General features: G+C 46.4%; 2 protein-coding genes across 3 annotated transcripts in view; both read left to right on the top strand.

Annotated features, from left to right (window-relative positions):
* The window catches only part of LOC309807668 (interferon regulatory factor 6-like), a 490462-nt gene that overhangs the window by 252468 nt on the left and 218509 nt on the right, over positions 1–19485 (top strand). The window lies entirely within an intron of this gene.
* LOC309808037 (forkhead-associated domain-containing protein 1-like) overlaps positions 1–19485 on the top strand; it is a gene marked incomplete at both ends in the record, with an annotated part of 85275 nt that overhangs the window by 59539 nt on the left and 6251 nt on the right. The window contains 9 exons of the mRNA XM_082628049.1: positions 2885–3015; positions 5276–5365; positions 6393–6497; positions 10243–10344; positions 12226–12349; positions 13036–13160; positions 16083–16178; positions 16602–16831; positions 17359–17524. Coding sequence (XP_082484175.1) covers positions 2885–3015; positions 5276–5365; positions 6393–6497; positions 10243–10344; positions 12226–12349; positions 13036–13160; positions 16083–16178; positions 16602–16831; positions 17359–17524 — 1169 coding nt within the window. The remainder of the gene's footprint in view (positions 1–2884; positions 3016–5275; positions 5366–6392; positions 6498–10242; positions 10345–12225; positions 12350–13035; positions 13161–16082; positions 16179–16601; positions 16832–17358; positions 17525–19485) is intronic.

Genomic DNA, 19485 nt, shown 5'->3' with positions numbered 1-19485 from the left:
GGACTCGAACCCAGTCAGAACCCACTATCTTTTAATCGAGATCATGCATCTGGTCTCGGGACTTACTAAAGCTCAGGTTCTTTATGTCTCATCGCAGAAAGAATTCAGTGAGAGACAAAGTAAGAAGTGGATTTCTTTAGAGAGAAACACACTCCACAGACAGAGTGTGGGACATCTCAGAAGGCTAGAGGCCCCCAAATATGGGGCGGTTAGTTTTTATGGGCTGGGTAATTTTATAGGCTAATGAGTGGGAGGATTGGGACAACTCTAATATTTTGGGGAAGAGGCGGGGATTTCCAGGAATTGGGCCAACACCCACTTTTTTTTTTTTTTTTTTTTCTGTACGCGGGCCTCTCGCTGTTGTGGTCTCTCCCGTTGCGGAGCACAGGCTCTGGACACGCAGGCTCAGTGGCCATGGCTCACGGGCCCATCCGCTCCACGGCATGTGGGATCTTCCCGGACCGGGGCACGAACCCATGTCCCCTGCATCGGCAGGCGGACTGTCAACCACCGCGCCACCAGGGAAGCCCCACCACCCACTTTTTGACCTTTATGGTCAGCCTCGGAACAGTCCTGGTGCTGGTGCGTGTGTCATTTTGCTCATGTATTACAATGAGCCTGTAATGGGGCTCCAGTTCCCCTGGAAGTCGAATCTTACGCCCCCTTGGACCTAGCCGATTCTAACCAGTTTATGCTGTATCCTCCACGGCTATGTCCTTCTTTTAGAGAGGACCTGTTTCAGGTGGGCAAGGACAAGCCAAGGGCAAGCGAGGCTGCGTGGAGTGAACAGGGGATTGTGGGGCTGGGCAGGGTCGGGGGGTCTGGGTTTTTATTCCAAGGGTGTTGGGAATCCAGTGGAGTTTTTTAAGCCGAAACTGACATGCCTAGAGACCTGAAGAGGATGGGACCACTCACAGACGAGGGGAGGGAGAGAAGCAGGTGACAGGGAGGAGGCAGTGAGCCTCAGAGGGGCACATCACTCTGAAGGCAGCCAGCGCGTAGCAGGAAACATGCCCACAGCTGTAGAAGCCAGGCACAGCATTGAGTCGCACGTGAATCCCCATCTCTGTATGAATCTGTGCTTTTCTTCTGCCTCACTCTGCAACTTAATCACACCCAGCCCCACCCCCTGCTGCCCCCAGGTCTCTGCTTATTCTCCTCCCTCACTTGGGATGTCCTCAGATATTTTCTGAGCACCTCCCCCAGGCTAGGTGCTGTTCTGGGCACCAGGAATGGAAGGATGAACTCGCTGGTCCTCACCTTCCTCCCGTATGTCGGCCAGTGAAACCTCATCCAAGCATCAAGCCTGTCTCAGATCCCACCTTCTCCGATCAGGGAGTCGGACAGACCTGGGTTGGGATAATGCTTGAGATGGGCTGGACCCACTCAAAGTGTGGCAAGCCCCAGAGGGATTTCCAAGTAACTGAACTGTGTCCTGGAGGCAAAGCTCATTTTTAAACTGAAATTCTGGAGCATTTTGTGCTTTATTTCATAGACATTCTTGATTGAAACCTACCACTAAAACTGGGCCTGATGTTCTTTTAAGAAAAGAACCGTAGGAGATAACCCAATACCACTGCATTTATGCACCCTTCTTCCCACTTTTATTCAAAATGATACTACAATGCAAGAGGGAAGAGATATGGGGAGATATGTATATGCATAACTGATTCACTTGGTTATAAAGCAGAAACTAACACACCATTGTAAAGCAATTATACTCCAATAAAAATGTTAAAAAAAATGATACTACAGTAATGGAGTAGTTATCTATTGCTGCATAACAAGTTACCCCAAAATGTAATGGATAAAACCCCAACCAATATTTATTATCTCCCCCAGTTTCTGTAGTTCAGGAATTTGAGCGGGGGGTGACTTAGTTCTCATGAGTTGCAGGCAAGATGTCGGCTGGGGCATCAGTCATGTCATCTAAAGCCTCGGGGGGAGCCGGAGGATCCCCCTTCAGAATGGCTGCTCATGTGGCTTTTGGCCGGAGGCCTTAGTCCCTGAGCACACATGCTTCTCTCTAGGGCTGCTTGAGTTTCCTCAACACAGCAGTTGGCTTCCCCCAGAGTGAGTAATTCGAGAGAGAGCAAAGAGGAGGCCACAGTGTGTTTTATGACCCAGCCTGAGAGGAAACAGTCCGTCATTTCCAGAGTATCATATTGGTTACCCATGGCAGCCCTATTCAGGGTGGGAGGGGCTACACAAGGCATGAATTCTAGGTGGTAGGGATCATTGGGCCCATTTTGGAAGCTGGCTGCCGAGAAAAATCATAGGCGCCATGGAACAAACATAATTTAGCCACTTTGTGTTCTTGGGACATACCGCATCATTTGACCCTTACAATAACTCTGTGTGGGACAGACAGTGGGAGGTGAAATAGCTTGTCCAAGACCACCAAGCTAATAAGTGGTAGAGAGGGGTCCAAACTCAGAGGAGTGTGAAACCAACCACCCAACCCATCAATAGTGTCCAGCAGTTCCCTCTGCCACACGCCCGTCTCCTGGCCTCTGGAGAAGAATTCCCGGACCTTCCCTGTGCTGGGCCTTTGTTCCCCAGGCCCATGGTGTGGCCTCTCCTCCCGGCTTTGCCTGGCCTGTGCCCACAAGGGGCCCCCAAAGGCTTCTCCTCTCGCTGGTGCTGACTGCCCCTCATTCTCACTGAAGCCTCAAACCCTGTTCTGTGGACTTTGCTCTCATTCCCATTCCTGCTCTGGGACCCTTGCAAAAAGCCCCCCAGTTCTAGGCGGGCACCGGTGGTGGCCCGGGTTTTGAACGTCTTGTCCGAACGTTGGCTGAGAGCCATGGTGTTGCCAAGAATCCTTCTTGCCTCTTTGACCTCCATGAGTCTTTTGTTTTGGTTTGGTTTGGTTCTTTTACAGAGATGGTGTCATCTTTGCAAAGAGACGTGTTAGTAAAGGATGGTCAAGTTCAACAACTACAACAGGAGGTGAATCAACTGAAAAGTGAGAACAAAGAAAAGGATCACCAGCTCGAAGCCCTCAGCTCCAGAGTGAGTGTCGGGTCATCAGCAAATTGTAGCTGCGAAAAGCAGACACAGTGGAGTCACATGACACACGGTGGTGAGATGAGGCCAGTGCCCAAGGACACAGGGAGGGTAGCTGCTGGGCAGGTGGCCAACTTCTCTGAAGCCTTTCAAAGGACAGCGTGTATGTGGCTCAGAAGAAGCATAATAGATTTTCAAATCCAGCAAACATTTTCTAACCCCTATTATAAATGAGTTTCTTTAATCCCAGCAACAAACCCACCTATGAGCATATACTGCCATTGCAAAGTTTAACATTAAACAGAATACGATCTCCCTGTGAGCACGGATGACCACACGGCTGCATCGTGGTCCCAGCACCGCTGGTTCTCATAACTGTCTTCAAAGCAGAACGTCTGAAGATCCAGATGCAAACACGCAGACGCTCATTTCTTCCTTAGACTCTAGTGTGTGGAATGTCTCTATGGAAGATGAACGTGGTAGGCAAGCAAAGAGCTTTTTACATGTAACTTTGACCCTTTGCAAATCTTGCCTTCAATGCTAACTTTAGAATCCTGCCCCTATAGGATAAGATTTCTCAGTATTTGCATGATGTGCCTGTTTCTGTGAGTCAAGGTAAAACCTCAAAGCTTTCATCTCAGGTGGCAACTCAGAGATTCCCAGAGGCTACCCGATAGCTAGGTCTGCATGGGGGTGGGGTGAGAACAGATCTTGAGGTTCCAAGGAAAAGGCACAGTAAGTAATACCTGGTACGTAGTACCATACCCAGTTTGGAGCTGGTGAAAGGCACTGCACGAGCTTTGGGATCAGACAGACCAGGGTCCCACCCCAGAGCTTTCTTTTATTGTAACTTATTTGGCCTCCATTTCCCCATGTGTGAAATGGGGATGACAAAATCGTTTTCTGAGAAGTGGGAGGCTGGTTTTCGTTGTGCTCTTCTGCCTCTGCCCCGGGTCAGCTGCCTGGCCAAGCCCTCTGCATTCGTTTCTCCCAAGCAGAGTGTCTTCCCAGGCATGTGCTATAGCTGTTTAATGTGGTGTGTGTGTGTGTGTGTGTGTGTGTGTGTGTGTGTGTGTGTGTGTGTGTTGGGGACGGGAAGGGGATGCAGAGCTGGTGCTAAGTAGAAGGAATCTGCAAAGACAGCACCTGCTTGGCTCTTCTACCTCCTGAAATGCATTTGGATGATTTATGTCCCCATTTCCCCTTCCTCGTTGACCTTGGAATGAGGTCCCTTCTCCTCTAGACTGTGCTGGCCAATAGCACAAGGGCTCGTCATCACCAAGGGTACTGCTCTTGTGAACATTTGAGATGCCTTTTTTTTAATGACATACATCATGTGTGTTAATTTTAGAAAAATAAGTAGATGACATTGAGAAGAAAAAATAAAAAGAGAGGAGAGGAAATGCTACCTTGAGAAATCAGTGTTAATATTTTCATGTATGTTCTTCCAGTCTTATTTCTATATATTGCCTAGAAATCAATCAATCATTTTATAGTTAATTTATACTATGCACATTTTTAAAATTTTTAAATGCTTACTATTTTCCCGTGCTAATAAATCAACGCTCTTATCATTCGTCTTAAAAGCTACATACTTTCTCCTGGATGTATCCAGTGTTATAAAGTGGTCTGCTGTTCTAAACAACACTTGGGTTGTTTCCTCTTTTTTTTTTTTCTTCCACTGTTACTGACAATTCTGTGAAGAGCATCCTTGAAACTACAGATTTACTTATTTCTCCAGTCATTGTCCTTAAGGTACATTCCTAAAGTGGGAATTGCTGGGTCAAAAGAAGGCACATCCATCCTTATGCCCTTAATGCCTGTTGCCAAGCCGCCCTCGGGCAAGACAGCTCCGTTTACCCCTCCACACCAGTCGGGGCAGTTGTTTCTTTGAGATGCAACCTGCACAAAAGCCCTAAGATGGACCTGAGCTCACTGGCTCAGCCCCCTCCGCCCTCACTGGTCACAGCGTGAAAACATCCCAATTCCTGCACCCTAAGTCCCCAGACTCTACAAAGCTGGATTTCCCCTGCAGTGAAGTTTGCTGGCTTTTGAAGAGGAACTTAGATGCTCTATTCCTCAGAACTCAGGAGAGGGGTGAACTGGGAAGGACTGCAGGATCCCATGCTCCCATCACACAAATGGTCTCGCCTCTCAGAATTCAGAGGTGTGATTGGGTTATACAACAGGAAACACTCCTGGGCATGAACACAGGTACTTGGGACCCCCAGCCAAGCCCCCGTGGCCTTGTCCTTTTTCTCCACAGTGCTCAGTGCTGAAAGAAGAGTTACAGAAGGAAGATGCCCAGAAGGAGAAGTGGGAAGCCCAAGAGAAAGAGTTAAAACTCTGCAAAACCGTGCGTTGAACCTCCTGACCCCTAGGTGTCCACTGAAAGCCTAGATTGTGGCCTTGAGTGTTTTGGAGGGGTTCCTTGGCCCATTAGCTAGCACAAGCTCTGGGGCTTTCTGGGTGTTTGTCTGTTAATGTAGTCTCCTAATTCTTTGATTTGCTAGCCTCAAAGAGATGGGTGAAAAGACCATGGAAAACACACTCTCCCCAGATTTTCTGGGCAGTTGGCTCAAGGCCCCTCATCAGGTTTCCCCTGGGGAAAGGGATGGGAGGTGGCCACCATATGCTGCTAGAAATTCACCATGGTCCCTACCCCTGGACTTGTGATGCCCAGACTTTCATGATCCACTGTCACAAGTTTTATCACGGCCCTGAGCACTGTTATTAACACAACTCTTCTTGAAGTATTTTTACTTAAATACATTCAATTTTACAACAATTCATAAAAACAAAATAAAAAGCAAATGTATCACTGGCCTTGTATGGAAGGTGAACATAAAAATGAATACAATGAAAAGATGACCACTCAATGTAAATGTTCACCCCCTGTACCGGCCCGAACCCTCGTGCACATCACCAGGCATACGTTTTCCATCCGTTGGGAAGGACGGTGCCTGGGACGGGAGCAGGAGACATGTGTTCTTCTCTCTGTCAGGAGCACACTTCTCTGCCTCAAATGAGAAAAAAGAAAAATGTCATTGTTCTTTTCTTCCAAACTGTGCCCATTGTGTCTTCCAAACAGCCCTTATTTAGATTGAACTCAAAAATGTGCCCCAAGGAAAGAGACTCTAATGAGTGGATAGGTATCTTGTACTGTTTAATCCAGGATCCATGCTGATCTTCAAAAGAAACTCAAATTTTCCCTCACCCAGCCCTTTCATTGCATCCGTTGAAAGAAAGTCTACTTTGCCTCAAATACGTGGAATTGTCCCCCAAGGGAAGGAGTTAAGCGAATCCCAGACTAGGTTTCTGCCTTAATGAACCGGATGAAATGAGTTGTGAAGTTGACTTCCCTGTTGTTGGAACTCTTTCAGCAAATCCATGACATGGAAAAAGAAATGAGGAAGCTCAGGGTGGAGCTGAAAAGGAGCAGTACCGAGCAGAGCCTGATCTCTATGACGCTGTGGGAAAAGAGCAAGGTATGGCAGGGACAGGTTGGCCTGGGAACCACTCTGGGGCCAGCACTCCACCTGCATCATCTCTGTTCATCCTCACAATGACCCCATGCGGTCTATACTGGTATTAACCCCACTTTACAGTCGGGAAAACTGAGGCTCACAGAGGTGAAGGAAGTTATCCAAGTTCACTTGCATAAAGTAGTTGTGGCAGAACTTGAATCCAGGTCTGCCTGACTCCAAAGCTCCTGTGTGTAACCACAACCCTAGACTGCCTTCAGATCTTAATTGTGAAATTATCTAAGAAAGAATTGATCCATTAAATCAAGTTTGCCAATGATGTTGATCCAACTTAAATTCTCATATTGATTTTTTTTTGTCTTTTTGTTCCATCATTGAGAATGTTTTTAAAAATCTCAACATGTTTGTCATTTGTGTGTTTCTTCTTTTAATATGAACGATGTTTGCTTTATATATTTTGAGGCTGTGTTACTAGGTGCATATAAATTTAGAATCCTAATACTTCCTGTAGAGCAAAACTTTAGATCATCATGAAATATCCCTTTTCATCTCTAGTAGTGTTTCTCCCTTAATGTCTCCTTTGTCATTTAGCTTCACCACTGGCTTTCTGTTGGTTAGAGTTTTCATACCATATCTTTTTCATATGTTCTCTGTCAATTTTTGTCTTAAGGTTTAGACATATGCCTTCAGATAGCGTATCATTTTTACAAAATCCAGTTTGACAATCTTTGACTTTTAGTCCATTTATATTATGTAATTACTCGTGTACTGGGGTTTAAATCTACCTTCTTGCTCAATACCAGATGTACCATCTGTGGTATGTTCCTTTTTCTCTCCTTTCTTGCCTCCTTCTGAGTAGATGGTTTTCTCTTATTCCACTTTCCCCCTCTATTAGCTTGGAAATATTTGACTTTTTTACTATTCTCTTAGTAATAGTAAGACAATAGCATTCATCCTTGACTCACCAAAATCACACATTAATTAAGTTTTTCACTCTTCTACTATTCTCTTAGTAGTCATCCTGAAGACTACAATATGCATTCTTTTTTTTTTTTTTTTTTTTTTTGCGGTACACGGGCCTCTCACTGTTGTGGCCTCTCCCGTAGTGGAGCACAGGCTCCGGATGCACAGGCTCAGCGGCCATGGCTCACGGGCCCAGCTGCTCCGTGGCATGTGGGATCCTTCCGGACCGGAACACGAACCCATGTCCCCTGCATCGGCAGGCGGACTCTCCACCACTGCACCACCAGGGAAGCCCTGCATTCTTAACTTACCAAGAGGCAATAGTAGTTGATAATTATGCCCTTCTCCTTGACAGTGCAATGAGTTTCAAACACCTTAACTTCACTTACCCCCTCCAGATTTATAAGCCATTGCTGTAATTTTCTAAACTCCTCTTGATACTTAAAACCCCACAAGACATTATTAGTGTTTTTCTATAGTCAGTATCATATCCACACATTACCCTTACTGTTGCTTGTCTTTTCTGCATCTCTGATCACCCACCTGGGTTCATTTTTCTTGTGTCTGAAGAATACCCTTTAATGTTTTCCCTCATTGTGGCTCTGCTGATGACAAATTCTCAAATGTGCCTGTGTGTCTGTCTGGAGATGTATATTTAACCTTCACTCTTAAAACACATTTGACTGCGTATTGAATTCTACAATGGCAATTCTTTTCTTTCAGCACATTAGATACAGCATTAGATATGTCACTATTGTCTTGTGGCTCCTATTATTTCTATTTAGAAGTCATCTGTAAGCCTAACTGTTGTACCTTTGCATAATCTGTCTTTTTCTCCGGTTGCTTTTAAGATTGTCTTTTCCCTTGATTTCCAGCAGTTTTATTATGGTTTATCTAGGTGTGGATTCAGTTTTATTTACCTCGTTGAGTTCGTAGGGGCTTCTTGAATCCCTGGCTTGGTGTTTTGCCTTATTTCAGGTGCTTGAGCTCTGTACCACACAGGCAGTGGGGAGCTACTAAGGCTTCTGAACAAGTGACTGATGCAATGACTTTCGTGGACAGTAATCAGGGTGAAAATGGTAGTTACAATTTCTCACGTACTAGGAGTTACCTTGAACATTTCATCTCTTCATCTTCACAACAGCGCTGTGATCTAGAAATCATCCTCTCCATTTTACAGATGAGAAAGTCAAGGCTACTAGTTACTAGTAAAGTAACTAGCCCAATGGCACAGTCGGTTTTGTCTGACTCCAGGTTCGTCTGACTTCAGTGACCCTGGCGTAGCAAACAGCCACATGCTACTGTTTACACTGAAATTAATGAAAATTAACTAAAATTCTTAGTTCAGTTCCTCCGTCACACCATCCCCATTTCGAGTGCTCGATCCCCAGATGTGCCTGGTGGCTGCCATATTAGACAACACAGCCTCGCTCAGAGTACCTGTATCATTGCAGAAAGTTCTGTTGGACAGAGCTGCCTTACAGCTGGGTAACTCTCACAGTACCGTTAAGATTGCACTGGAAGAAACTAAACTCGAGGCGAGGAGGCCACTTGTCACAGTCCAGCTTGCATGTGAGAGGGGTTGGAGGACAGGCGTGAGACCCCCGAGTGTGAGAGAGGGAGCAGGGCGGCTGTTGAAGGTGACTCTGAGGCTTGGGGACGGGAACGGGGGCTGTTCATGCAGAGCACAGATAAGGGCAGAGTCCAAGGCTGGACTTGGCTTTTGCAGCATATGAAAAAGGCTGCTGACATAGAAGTCAGAGCATGTTTAGACCTGGGAGAAAACTAAGGCCCAGAGAGCTTAGATGACTTTTCCAAGGTAACGGAGCTGGGTAGAGGCTCTTCCACTGGACCACACTACTCAGAAGAAAGCTCTTAAGGGCTTTTCTGGGTCTTTTATTACATCCCTGTGATCCCCCTCTTCAGATCCCTAAAAAAACAGCCTGTGAATTTGTTTCAGCACAAAAACTTTCCATTTATTTACGAGAGTTTGCCTCATTTCCTGTTAGTGCCAGGGCCCAGGGCTCAGCAGGTGCATCCAAGAACTGAGCAGCTGCGAGGCCTACACTGGCCAGCCAAGGGTAGCGTGGAGCACGCCCAAGCTTACCGTGTGTTGACTGTTACCCAAGCAAGGGGGGAAAAGTAGGCAAGCTTCTCCACTTTAAAGGCCTTCCTTTGCAGGCTGCAATTCTTAATAGACATTGCTTTGGCAAGCCTCCAGAGAGGTTACCACCAGTGAGTGTGCTCAAAGTGGTAACGACAAACAGTTATGATAATAAACCCAATCATAACATTTCCAAGTACCCATCACGAGTTATTAGAACGAGACTGTATGGCGGACATTCCCGTCCACCTTTCATAGGTTACAACGGTACTTAACACACTCACAGAGCCCTTAAGCACTATTCCAAACATTGAATCCCCACAATAACTCTATGCAGTGATACTAGTATCATCATCCCCATTTGACGGATGAGGACACTGAGTCACGGAGCAGTGAAGTAACTTTCCGAGTGTCGTACGGCTGGTTAGGGACCGAGCTGGGATGGGAGTGTGCGGTAGAACATAGTTGAGCCCCGGGTGCAGAGCTCAGCCCTTTCCCATAGGGGGCAACTCCCTGTGAGTTTGCCTCCACCCTGTGCATGCCTGTGACCCCTGCTGCTGGGCTGCAGCTGTCCCTACCCCTCAGGGACTCCCCCACTGCCATTAGCCCCCCCAGAAGAGTTTCCCCAGAGGGCATGATGATCACATTAGCAGCAAGCCCTCGGTTTCATCATCCTTTCAGGTTGAAGAGAAGCTTCGGCAGGATTCCAGAAGGAAATTGCTTCAGCTGCAAGAAATGAGGAACAGAGCAAACCTCATTAAAGCCAATTTGGAAAGGGCAGTAGGTCAGGTAGGCGTGCTGCAGAGCCCCTTCACGGGCCCATGCTCTCCACGGAATCCCGCACCCAAGCGGCCGGCAGGGATGAATGAGTAGGAAGACGGCCTGCCTTAGTTCACCCACTTATTTTCTATACGAAGAAGTGTCTAGAAAGAACTAGAGCTGAGATTCTATCTAGATCTAGAGTCTGAGCTTTTAACCACGATGCTCTACTACTTCGCTATTAGTTACTAAGCTAAGCATCATTTTTCTGTGTTTTGAAGAAAGTTTCGTGAACCTTTGTCCCGCCCCCAAAGGTAGTGGAAATGACTCCTGCGTTAGTCCTGTCCCCCATCAGCTGCAGTTCCCCTTCCCCTCATTTCAGATGAAGATCAACAGTTCTCGGGAAACTCAGCAGTATTTGCTGCAAGAAGAGTTACAGCAGCATCTGGCAGAGAAGGAGAAGCTGACCGAGGAAAGACCGCAGCAAGAGGAGAAGCTGAAAGCCAGAGTCAAGCGGCTAATGGCAGAGAAATCGGTAAGGTGGTCCCCGTCCTTCTCTTTACTACTGGAAACTGATGAAATGGGCTTTCCTATGAGAAACAGAGGGCATGTACTTAGATGGAGGAATCTCAGCAACTCCTTGTTGGGAACTAAATTAATTAAAGAGGGTGAATGATGTAGGAGGAATTAACATGAAGCTTGAATCCTAAAACTCAGAGATCAACTTGAAGATCAACTTGAAGAGGCAAGGTTATTGAAATGTCTAGAAATGGTACTTTGTTTATATACCGCAGCTGATTTTATTGATACAAATCCCAGTCGTTACTGCGGGTCCTGGTTTGTGTCTCAGTGAGTGCAAGACCAACCAATAGTATTTCAGTCTTTCTCTTCATGCATATCAGGGGAAACACATGGCCAAAACTGCTACTTACTTTTCCAGAAACCAGCCAATTAGAGGATACTTTACAGTGGCACCTCTCAACTCAAAGGTGTCCACGGATCATATGGGGATGTTGTTGAAATGCAGATTCTGACTCAGCAGGTCTCGGGTGGGGGGAGCCTGGGATTCTGCATTTCTGAACAGCTCCCAGCTGGTACCGATAGCACAGCTCTGCAGACTACATTTTCAGCCACAAAGTCTGAGAAGAAGGTTTTCCCCAAGTTGGCCGATAAGAACCACCTGGGGCTTCCCTGGTGGCGCAGTGCGTTGAGAGTCTGCCTGCCGATGCAGGGGACACCAGTTCATGCCTCGGTCCGGGAGGATCCCACATGCCGCGGAGCAGCTGGGCCCGTGAGCCATGGCCACTGAGCCTGCGTGTCCGGAGACTGTGCTCCGCAACCGGAGAGGCCACAAGAGTGAGAGGCCCGCGTAACGCAGAAAAAAAATAAATAAATAAAAGCCCCTCCAGGGACTTCCCTGGTGTTCCAGTTATTAAGACTCTGTGCTTCCGCTGCAGGGGGCGCGGTTTCGATCCCCGGTCAGGGAACTAAGATCCCGCATGCCGCATGGTGCAGGCAAAAAAAAAAAGCCCCTCCAGGAGCAAATTTGATGTGATTGTTCAGAGATGAGACCAGAATGACAACAAGTGGAAACCCAAGCTTAGAAGAACATTAGAAGAAAAAAAGAAATAAAACATGGGGAGGGAACATAGGGGGGATCTCTTATTTATAATGATGCTAAGTAGGTAGGAAAGTTGGAAATCTTCCTAGATGTGACTTTGTATTCGAAATGAAATTTTTAAATTCCTTCTCTGCTGAAGCCCTGTAATGATATTTTCCAAGGTACTAAGTAAGTGACAGGGTTTCTGCTAATCCATGATTTGTTCATGTTTCTTCAAATACAAGAGAGTGAGATTGTGATCACTGATAAAGCTGCTGTCCTCACCATTCTGGCCACAGGAGCAGTCCTTCAGTGATCTAGGAGCCAAGTGCAAAGGGTCCCGACATGAGGAAGTCATTCAGTGTCAGAAAAAGGCCTTATCTGAGCTTCGTGCGCGAATTAAAGAACTTGAGAAGGCCAGCTTGTCAAGTAAGTTTCCTCCTGCTTAGTCATCTCTCTGTGCTGAGAACCATGGGCCCCAGACTTGAGGGTTCACTTTAGGGACTAACCAATTTGCCAGGACCACCATCTTCTATCCCCATCATTTCATAACTAAAAAAACATAGTTATAAAAAAAAGATGGGCAGGAAAAAAAATAGATGTGTAGGCATGAGCTCAGAGTCAAGAGCAGGCCTTGATATTAAATAAACAGGATTTCATGAAAAACTCAGAACCTTGTCCTTCTTTTTCTTATTTCACTGTGGCCCAGTGGAAACTTTTTCATAGACGCATGCTGTGCAAGGACCAACCTTGGGGAACTTCCCAGGATAAATACCCTGTTTAGAGGGAATAGGGCTTTCAAGAAACCAAGCTTGCTGCTGGGTGGAGCCCTGGGCTAGGACACAGAAGCCTGGGTTCAAGTCCATCCTCACACCTGTGGCCGAAGGTTCCCCCTCAGTGCCCCCGCCCTGGGAGGCTGCAGCCTCATATGAGCTGTGTGGCCTTGGACAAGTCATGTCACCTCTCTGGGCCTCGATGCCTCACCTGCCAAGGGAGGATGGTGAGCTAATTAGTACTGGCCTGTGGTAAGTGTCCAGTAAATAGCAGCTGTGACTTTTACATGCAGTAACTTCTTCCTGAGCCTTTCTTTTGAGTGTAAATTATTTCTTTTATAGATCACAAGGACCACATGGATGAATCATTTCTAGACTTAAAGACCCTCGGGATGGAAAAAAATGTTCGGAAAATATTGGATGCAAAACCTGACTTGCCAACTTTTTCAAGAGTAGAGATCCGAACGGTAACCAAAGAAACTTTGTCTCTGCATTGACTGACACGTGGGGAGGGTGGGCATGAGGACAGACACGAGCCGTGTGCCCTGGCACCACTGTATACATCATTGGTTCGAGGCCAGGTCCTCCCTGATGGGCTAACACCTGTATGGACTGGTTGGTGCCTGGCCGTACCAGTGATCCAATGTTTGAATAGAAAGGCGGCTTCCCATCGTGTACAGCATGATATAACATTGCACTGATGCTGGCCCGGACAATCTCTGGGCCCTCCTTTTCACATCACATGTTATATTCTGCAGAAAAGATTCAACAAGCTAATGTACAACATTATGCCATGAGCTTGCCTAACATTTGCTTTTTGCTATAAACTGAAAAACATGAACACATAAAGGGCAGCAGAAGGGAGCCATGATGATTAAGAAGACACAAGTTCTAGAATCAGAGACCTGTGTCCTAATCCCAGCTCTGCAAGCTCGGTGACCTTGGGCAGGCTCCTAACCTTTCTGGGACTTCAATTTCCCAGCTGTAAAATGATGATGGAAAAATTAAAGGAGATCATTATGTAAAGTGCTTATCCCAGTGCCTAGCTCATAGCGAACACTTTAATAGATGATAGTTATTATTGTCAAACAGTATTTAAAGAGTATTATCCAAGAAAACCTTCCTTTCTTAGGGAGCATAGTTTGTGTTTTCCAGGATTTTCAGAAGTAATTTGATTGTTAGGTTGAAGGTGCCCTGTATCCTAAATGGATGTTTGATCGGGTGTTTGATTGACACATGACAATGGACAGCTCAGGCCAGCGTGGCTTGCTGTGGCAGCTGGTCTAAACCAGCTTTTGGAAAACATAATAAAGCCATCCTCTCTGTACCAGCATTTTCTCCTACAATTTTTCTAGACATTTGCTCACACTTCTAGAGATGTGAGTCTTCAGAAATGTGTTGGTTTTCCTGATAAAATCGAACCTTCCTTCTCTGAGGCTGGGAGTGGAGGGACCGTCTCCAGGTGGGGAGCTCAGCTGGATCTCATGTCCTGATGGTCCTGCTTCCAAGATTGACCTTCCCCTTGGCAACAAGCCCTCATCCCACCACTGACACCACAGAGCAGGAAACCTCCTAACTCTCAATCCTCCAAGGTTGGCAGTAATTAAACGAAAGAGCAGGAGGAAGAATAGCTGACATCTGTGAACTGCTTACTGTGTGCCAGGCGTTGAGCTCAGCCGGCTCCATGCCTTATGTCATTGAACCATCGTAGCAGCCTTGTGTCATAGTTACTATTATTGTCCCCATTTAACAGATAAGAAAAAGTAAGGCTTCAGGAGGTCAAGTACCTCACCCAAGGTCACAGAATAATGATTGAAGACACACCAGGGGTGTGTCCCTGGTGGTGTGTCTGCTAGCCTGCAGAGACCGGGTGGGGACTGTGTGCTTGGATCCTGTAGCCCAGGCTCTTCCTTAGTGACCCTCCCCTCAGGAAAAGAGGGGGCGTCTGGAGAGGTACAGAGGATGCAGCTCAGGGTAGCTGAAGACACTGAGCAGCATCTCAGGTTCTTTTTGCAGCAGATCTGCCCGGTTTATTGTCATCTTCAGATACCCACTTTTATTCTCATCTCCATAGATACATAGACAAATATGTCCACTCTTGTCTATCACAGTCACTTGGGGGCCTTTATATTTTTGTAGTTGTTTTTTTTAAAATCTCAGAGGTTTTCAGGGTAGTGCCAACAAATGCTAGGGCTAAGAGAGGCTCATGGCAAGCATTAAAAGCCAATTTATTTTTTAAGGAGTCTTATTATGGTTATTTGTGGTCGTTCAGATCAGGTCCCCTATTCAGTCTGGTGGCCTTTCCATGCAGTCAGTTGGGTTTCCAACAGCCAGCTGGCTGGTTGGGGTCTTAGGGAGATGCAGCTGCAAACACTATCTGCATTGTCTCTGGAAAGGTTCTGAAGGGATGCCCACCCACCAGGTTCCAGAGCTAGGAGAAGGTTGGGCCAAATTTTGTGAGGGTATGGTTTCTGCTGCACAGAAATGAGATTCCTTTAATAAAAAGGAGGGAGGCTATTTTCCACTTAACCTTCATTCGTTCATTCAACAAACATGCCCACTATGCACCACTCGTTGCCAGGTGCCATGCTGGGCACAAGGAGGGAGATAGTGAGCAAAAGCCGCATGGTCCCCATTTTTCTGGAGCTTGTCTTCTCAACATCGGCGGTACTGATTTTTTGAGCCAGGTAACTCTTTGTTTGGGAGACTGCCCTATGCATCGTGGGGTGTTTAGCAGCATCCTTGTCCTCTACCCACTAGACGCCAGCAGCAATTATGACAACCACAAATGTGTCCAGGCATTGCTAAATGTCCTGGAGGGGGTAGGGTGGCCAGAGTCACCCCCGGTTGAGAACCACTGGCCTAAAGGGAAGACAGACGAGACGGTGGCCAAAGAACGGCACAAGTGATGCATCATTTCAAAGGCAGTCGTGCTCTGAAGGGGTAGGAACACAGTCATAAAGAAAGCAGTTCACAGAGTCAGACTGGATTTAAAACCAACTCTCTTGGCGTGGACATATATACACACACACGCTACCAAAGGTAAAATAGATAGCTCGTGGGAAGCAGCTGCATCGCACAGGGAGAGCAGGTCGGTGCTGTGTGTCTACCTAGAGGGGTGGGATAGGGAGGGTGGGAGGGAGACGCAAGAGGCAGGGGATATGGGGATATATGGATACGTATAGGTGATTCACTTTTTGATACAGCAGAAACGAACATACACCATTGTATAGCAATTATACTCCAATAAAGATGTTAAAAAAATTAACTCTCTCAAATTATTCTTTAGTATCTTTCCAGTTCTTCCATTATTCTTTGGGTTATTCTTCTGGATGTAGAAAATCATAATGGAATGCCAAGAGAGTTTTTCTTCTTTTTTTTAATTTCAGCCTCAAAATGGCCTTTCCAGCCCAGGGTCCATCATGGTCTCTGAGAAGTTAAGGAAAATGGATGTGGCTGACGCTTTAGATCTTAGTGAAAAGCTGGTAGGTATACCCAGCATCAGTCCCCTCCTGTCCAAACCTGTGTGCCCTGCAGATAGTTTAAAACCAACGCCACATACATGTTTAGTTGTTACGGTAGCTCCACGAGACCCATCTCCTATCCCAGCATGGGCTGGAAATTGCAGAGCCCAATTCCTTGCAAGACTGGGTAGTAAGAATGAATGTTTATGTCTGTTGTCATTCCCCCTCCCCACTTCCCCCCAATTCTCAAAAAGGCATAGTGTAAATGGATGCGGGGGAAAATGAAAGTCCTACTAAAAGCCCCAAATGCACTCATTTGCAAAGCATGTGTTTCTTCTCTGCAACTGCAGAAAATGAATGAAACAGAATTAGACGTTTGCCTCCTCAAAGGGGCCACCAGTGGTCTTGGGCCAGGCCTCTTACCTGCGAAATGCTTTCTCGTAGTACATGGACATGAGCAACACCCTCGGGACTTTGATGAACATCAAAGGTATGTCAGGTCACGTGTCCATGAAACACCTCTCCCCAAAAGAGAGGGAGAGAGTCTACCAGCTTCGACAAAGAGACCTGTACCTGGTGTTTGATAAGATCACCCTACTCAAGAACCAGCTGCAGAGAAAAGAGGAGCTTTTGAGACGATACGAGAAGGACATTGAACAGCTCAAATATGGCCCGTGTCTCCGGCAAAAGGCCCAGGCCTCCATTCTCCAGGCTAAACCTCGGTGCAGCTGCAGACCCGTAGGGACCAGGACAAGAGGACAGAGGCCTGGGTGTGGAGGGGGGAGGCGGGATGGTGACTCAGGGCCTGATGGACCCAAGTCTCTGGGCAAGAAAGCAGCAGTTAGAGTACCCTACTGTTAAGGAATAAGGTGGACCTTTTATAAATGTGTCTGATGTTTCACCATGTGTGTGCTTTTCATAATTCCATCCTATTTTCAGTGGTATCCGTTCCCCCACCCTCTCTGGGAAATTGGGAGGGGCTGGTAGCATAACCTGTGCCCCCTTCATGCTGCACGTCCACAGCCAATGGGCTATTTATTCTGCCCTCTAGTCCCCACATCTTCAGCCTTCCCCCCACTTGTAAGGAAACCGCGAAGCCAGGCATATATGGAAGTGTTCTGAGGATCTCCCAGGTCAGGAGCATTGGTGGTGAGTGAGAAAGCTGAGGAGAAAAGAGACTTTGTCTCTCCTGTGTGCTCAGGCAGAGCAAAGTGTCGGTTCAGATGTACCAGTCACAGGTGGCAAAGCTGAAGGACGACATCTGCAAAGAGGCCAAAGAAAAGGCGCTGCTGAAGGAGGCCCTGGCGCACATGGAAGAGCGGCTGCACCAGGAGAAGAGGGTCACCAGGGCGATCAGGCAGCAGAAGGTGAGAGGTCCCTGCTCGGAGCAGAGCCTCTGAGGCTGCCCCTCAGCTCCCTTTAGAAACAGCCAACTGAGGTCCCAGTGGGATCCAGGCAGCACAGAATGCATTCGCTCATTGCAAAGGAAGGTGGCAGAATAGCTTTAGCGTTAGGCAGACTTAGGTTTAGACTCTTGTTCTGCCATTTACTGTGTGACTTCAGGCAGCTTTTTTTTTTAACATCTTTATTGGAGTATAATTGCTTTACAGTGTGGTGTTCGTTTCTGCTGTATAACAAAGTGAATCAGCTATATGCATACGTATATCCTCACATCCCTCCCTCTTGTGTCTCCCTCCCACCCTCCTTATCCCACCCCTCTAGATGGTCGCAAAGCACTGAGCTGATCTCCCTGTGCCATGCGGCTGCTATCTGTTTTACCTTTGGTAGTGTATATATGTCCATGCCACTCTCTCACTTCGTCCCAGCTTGCCCTTCCCCCTCCCCATGTCCTCAAGTCCATTCTCTACATCTGTGTCTTTATTCCTGGCTGCCCCTAGGTTCATCAGAACATTCTTTTTTTTTTTTTTTTTAGATTCCATATATATGTGTTAGCTTAACCTCTCTGAGACTCATAGTCTAGCTTGCCTCTATTTTTTTTAACTTTCTTTTTTTAAATTTAATTTTTATTTTATATTGGAGTATAGTTGATTTACAGTGTTGTGTTAGTTTCACGTGTACAGCAAAGTGACTCAGTTATACATATACATATATCTATTCTTTTTCAGATTCTTTTCCCATATAAGTTATTACAGAATATTGAGTAGGGTTCCCTGTGCTATACAGTAGGGCCTTGTTGATTACATATTTTATATATAATACTGTGTATATGTTAAACCCAAACTCCTAATTTATCCCTCCCCACCACATTTCCACTTTGGTAACCATAAGTTTGTTTTCAAAGTCTGTGAGTCTGTTTCTGTTTTGTAAATAAGCTCATTTGTATCATTTTTTTTAGATTCCACATATAAGTGATATCATATGATATTTGTCTTTGTCTGACCTACTTCACATAGTATAGTCTTTAGGTCCATCCATGTTGCTGCAAATGGCATTACTTCACTCTTTTTTATGGCTGAGTAGTATTCCACTGTATATTTGTACCACATCTTCTTTATCCACTCCTCCATCGACATTTACGCTGCTTCCATGTCCTGGCTGTTGTGAACAGTGCTTTCTGAGACTCATAGTCTAGCTCATCTGTATTTTTTTAACTTTTGATAATTCGTGTATTTTATCTTGTTTTTTCTATCCAGATAACTATTTTTTCTACCAGTTTTATTGAGACATAAGTGACACACAGCACTGTACAGAGCTTAAGGGTGTCCAGCATCATGATCTGACTTCCCTGCCTCCTGCAATGATGACCACAATCAGTTGAGTGAACAGCCCGAGTGTTTTTAAAGGCGGCGCTTCTGATTTTCATTGTTCTGCCAGGTGCCAGGGATACACCGAGGAATAAGCTCTCTGAGAATAAAGATTTGGGTTTGCTATTCTGAGTAGCCAGAATAGTACTCCAGTCTTTCTGACTTGGGGCTGTGTATTTGTACACGCATGCTTGCGTGTATGTGTGTACATGTGAGTATGTGCTGTGTGTTTGCATGTGTGTGTATTTGCATGTGTGTGTTTGTTGCCTGCATGGGCTCTAAGGAGGCCAAGGTCATAGAAGGGTGCCCTTCTCCTCAACCAGGAGGTGATGGCCAGATAGTTCCTTGCAGAAGCCTGCCCTCCATCCTGCGAACCTTCCAGGCAACAGGTTTCCAGACAGCAGGCTCTCTGACTTAGAGCCCTAGAAATGAAAAGTGGCTGTCCTGCTCTGAGGGAGCCTGGATGCGGTGTTTCCAGTGCTCACCACTGTGAATTAAACATCACAGGCCTTAGTCTGCATGTGTCATGGGGCTGCCTCAGGCAGAGGACAGTTTCCTTTCAC

Source organism: Mesoplodon mirus, assembly GCF_964341445.2.
Source record: "Mesoplodon mirus genome assembly, chromosome: 7".
NCBI lineage: Eukaryota > Metazoa > Chordata > Mammalia > Artiodactyla > Ziphiidae > Mesoplodon > Mesoplodon mirus.
The sequence above is the reverse complement of the archived record's forward strand: the minus strand, read 5'-3'. Positions and strand labels throughout refer to the sequence as shown.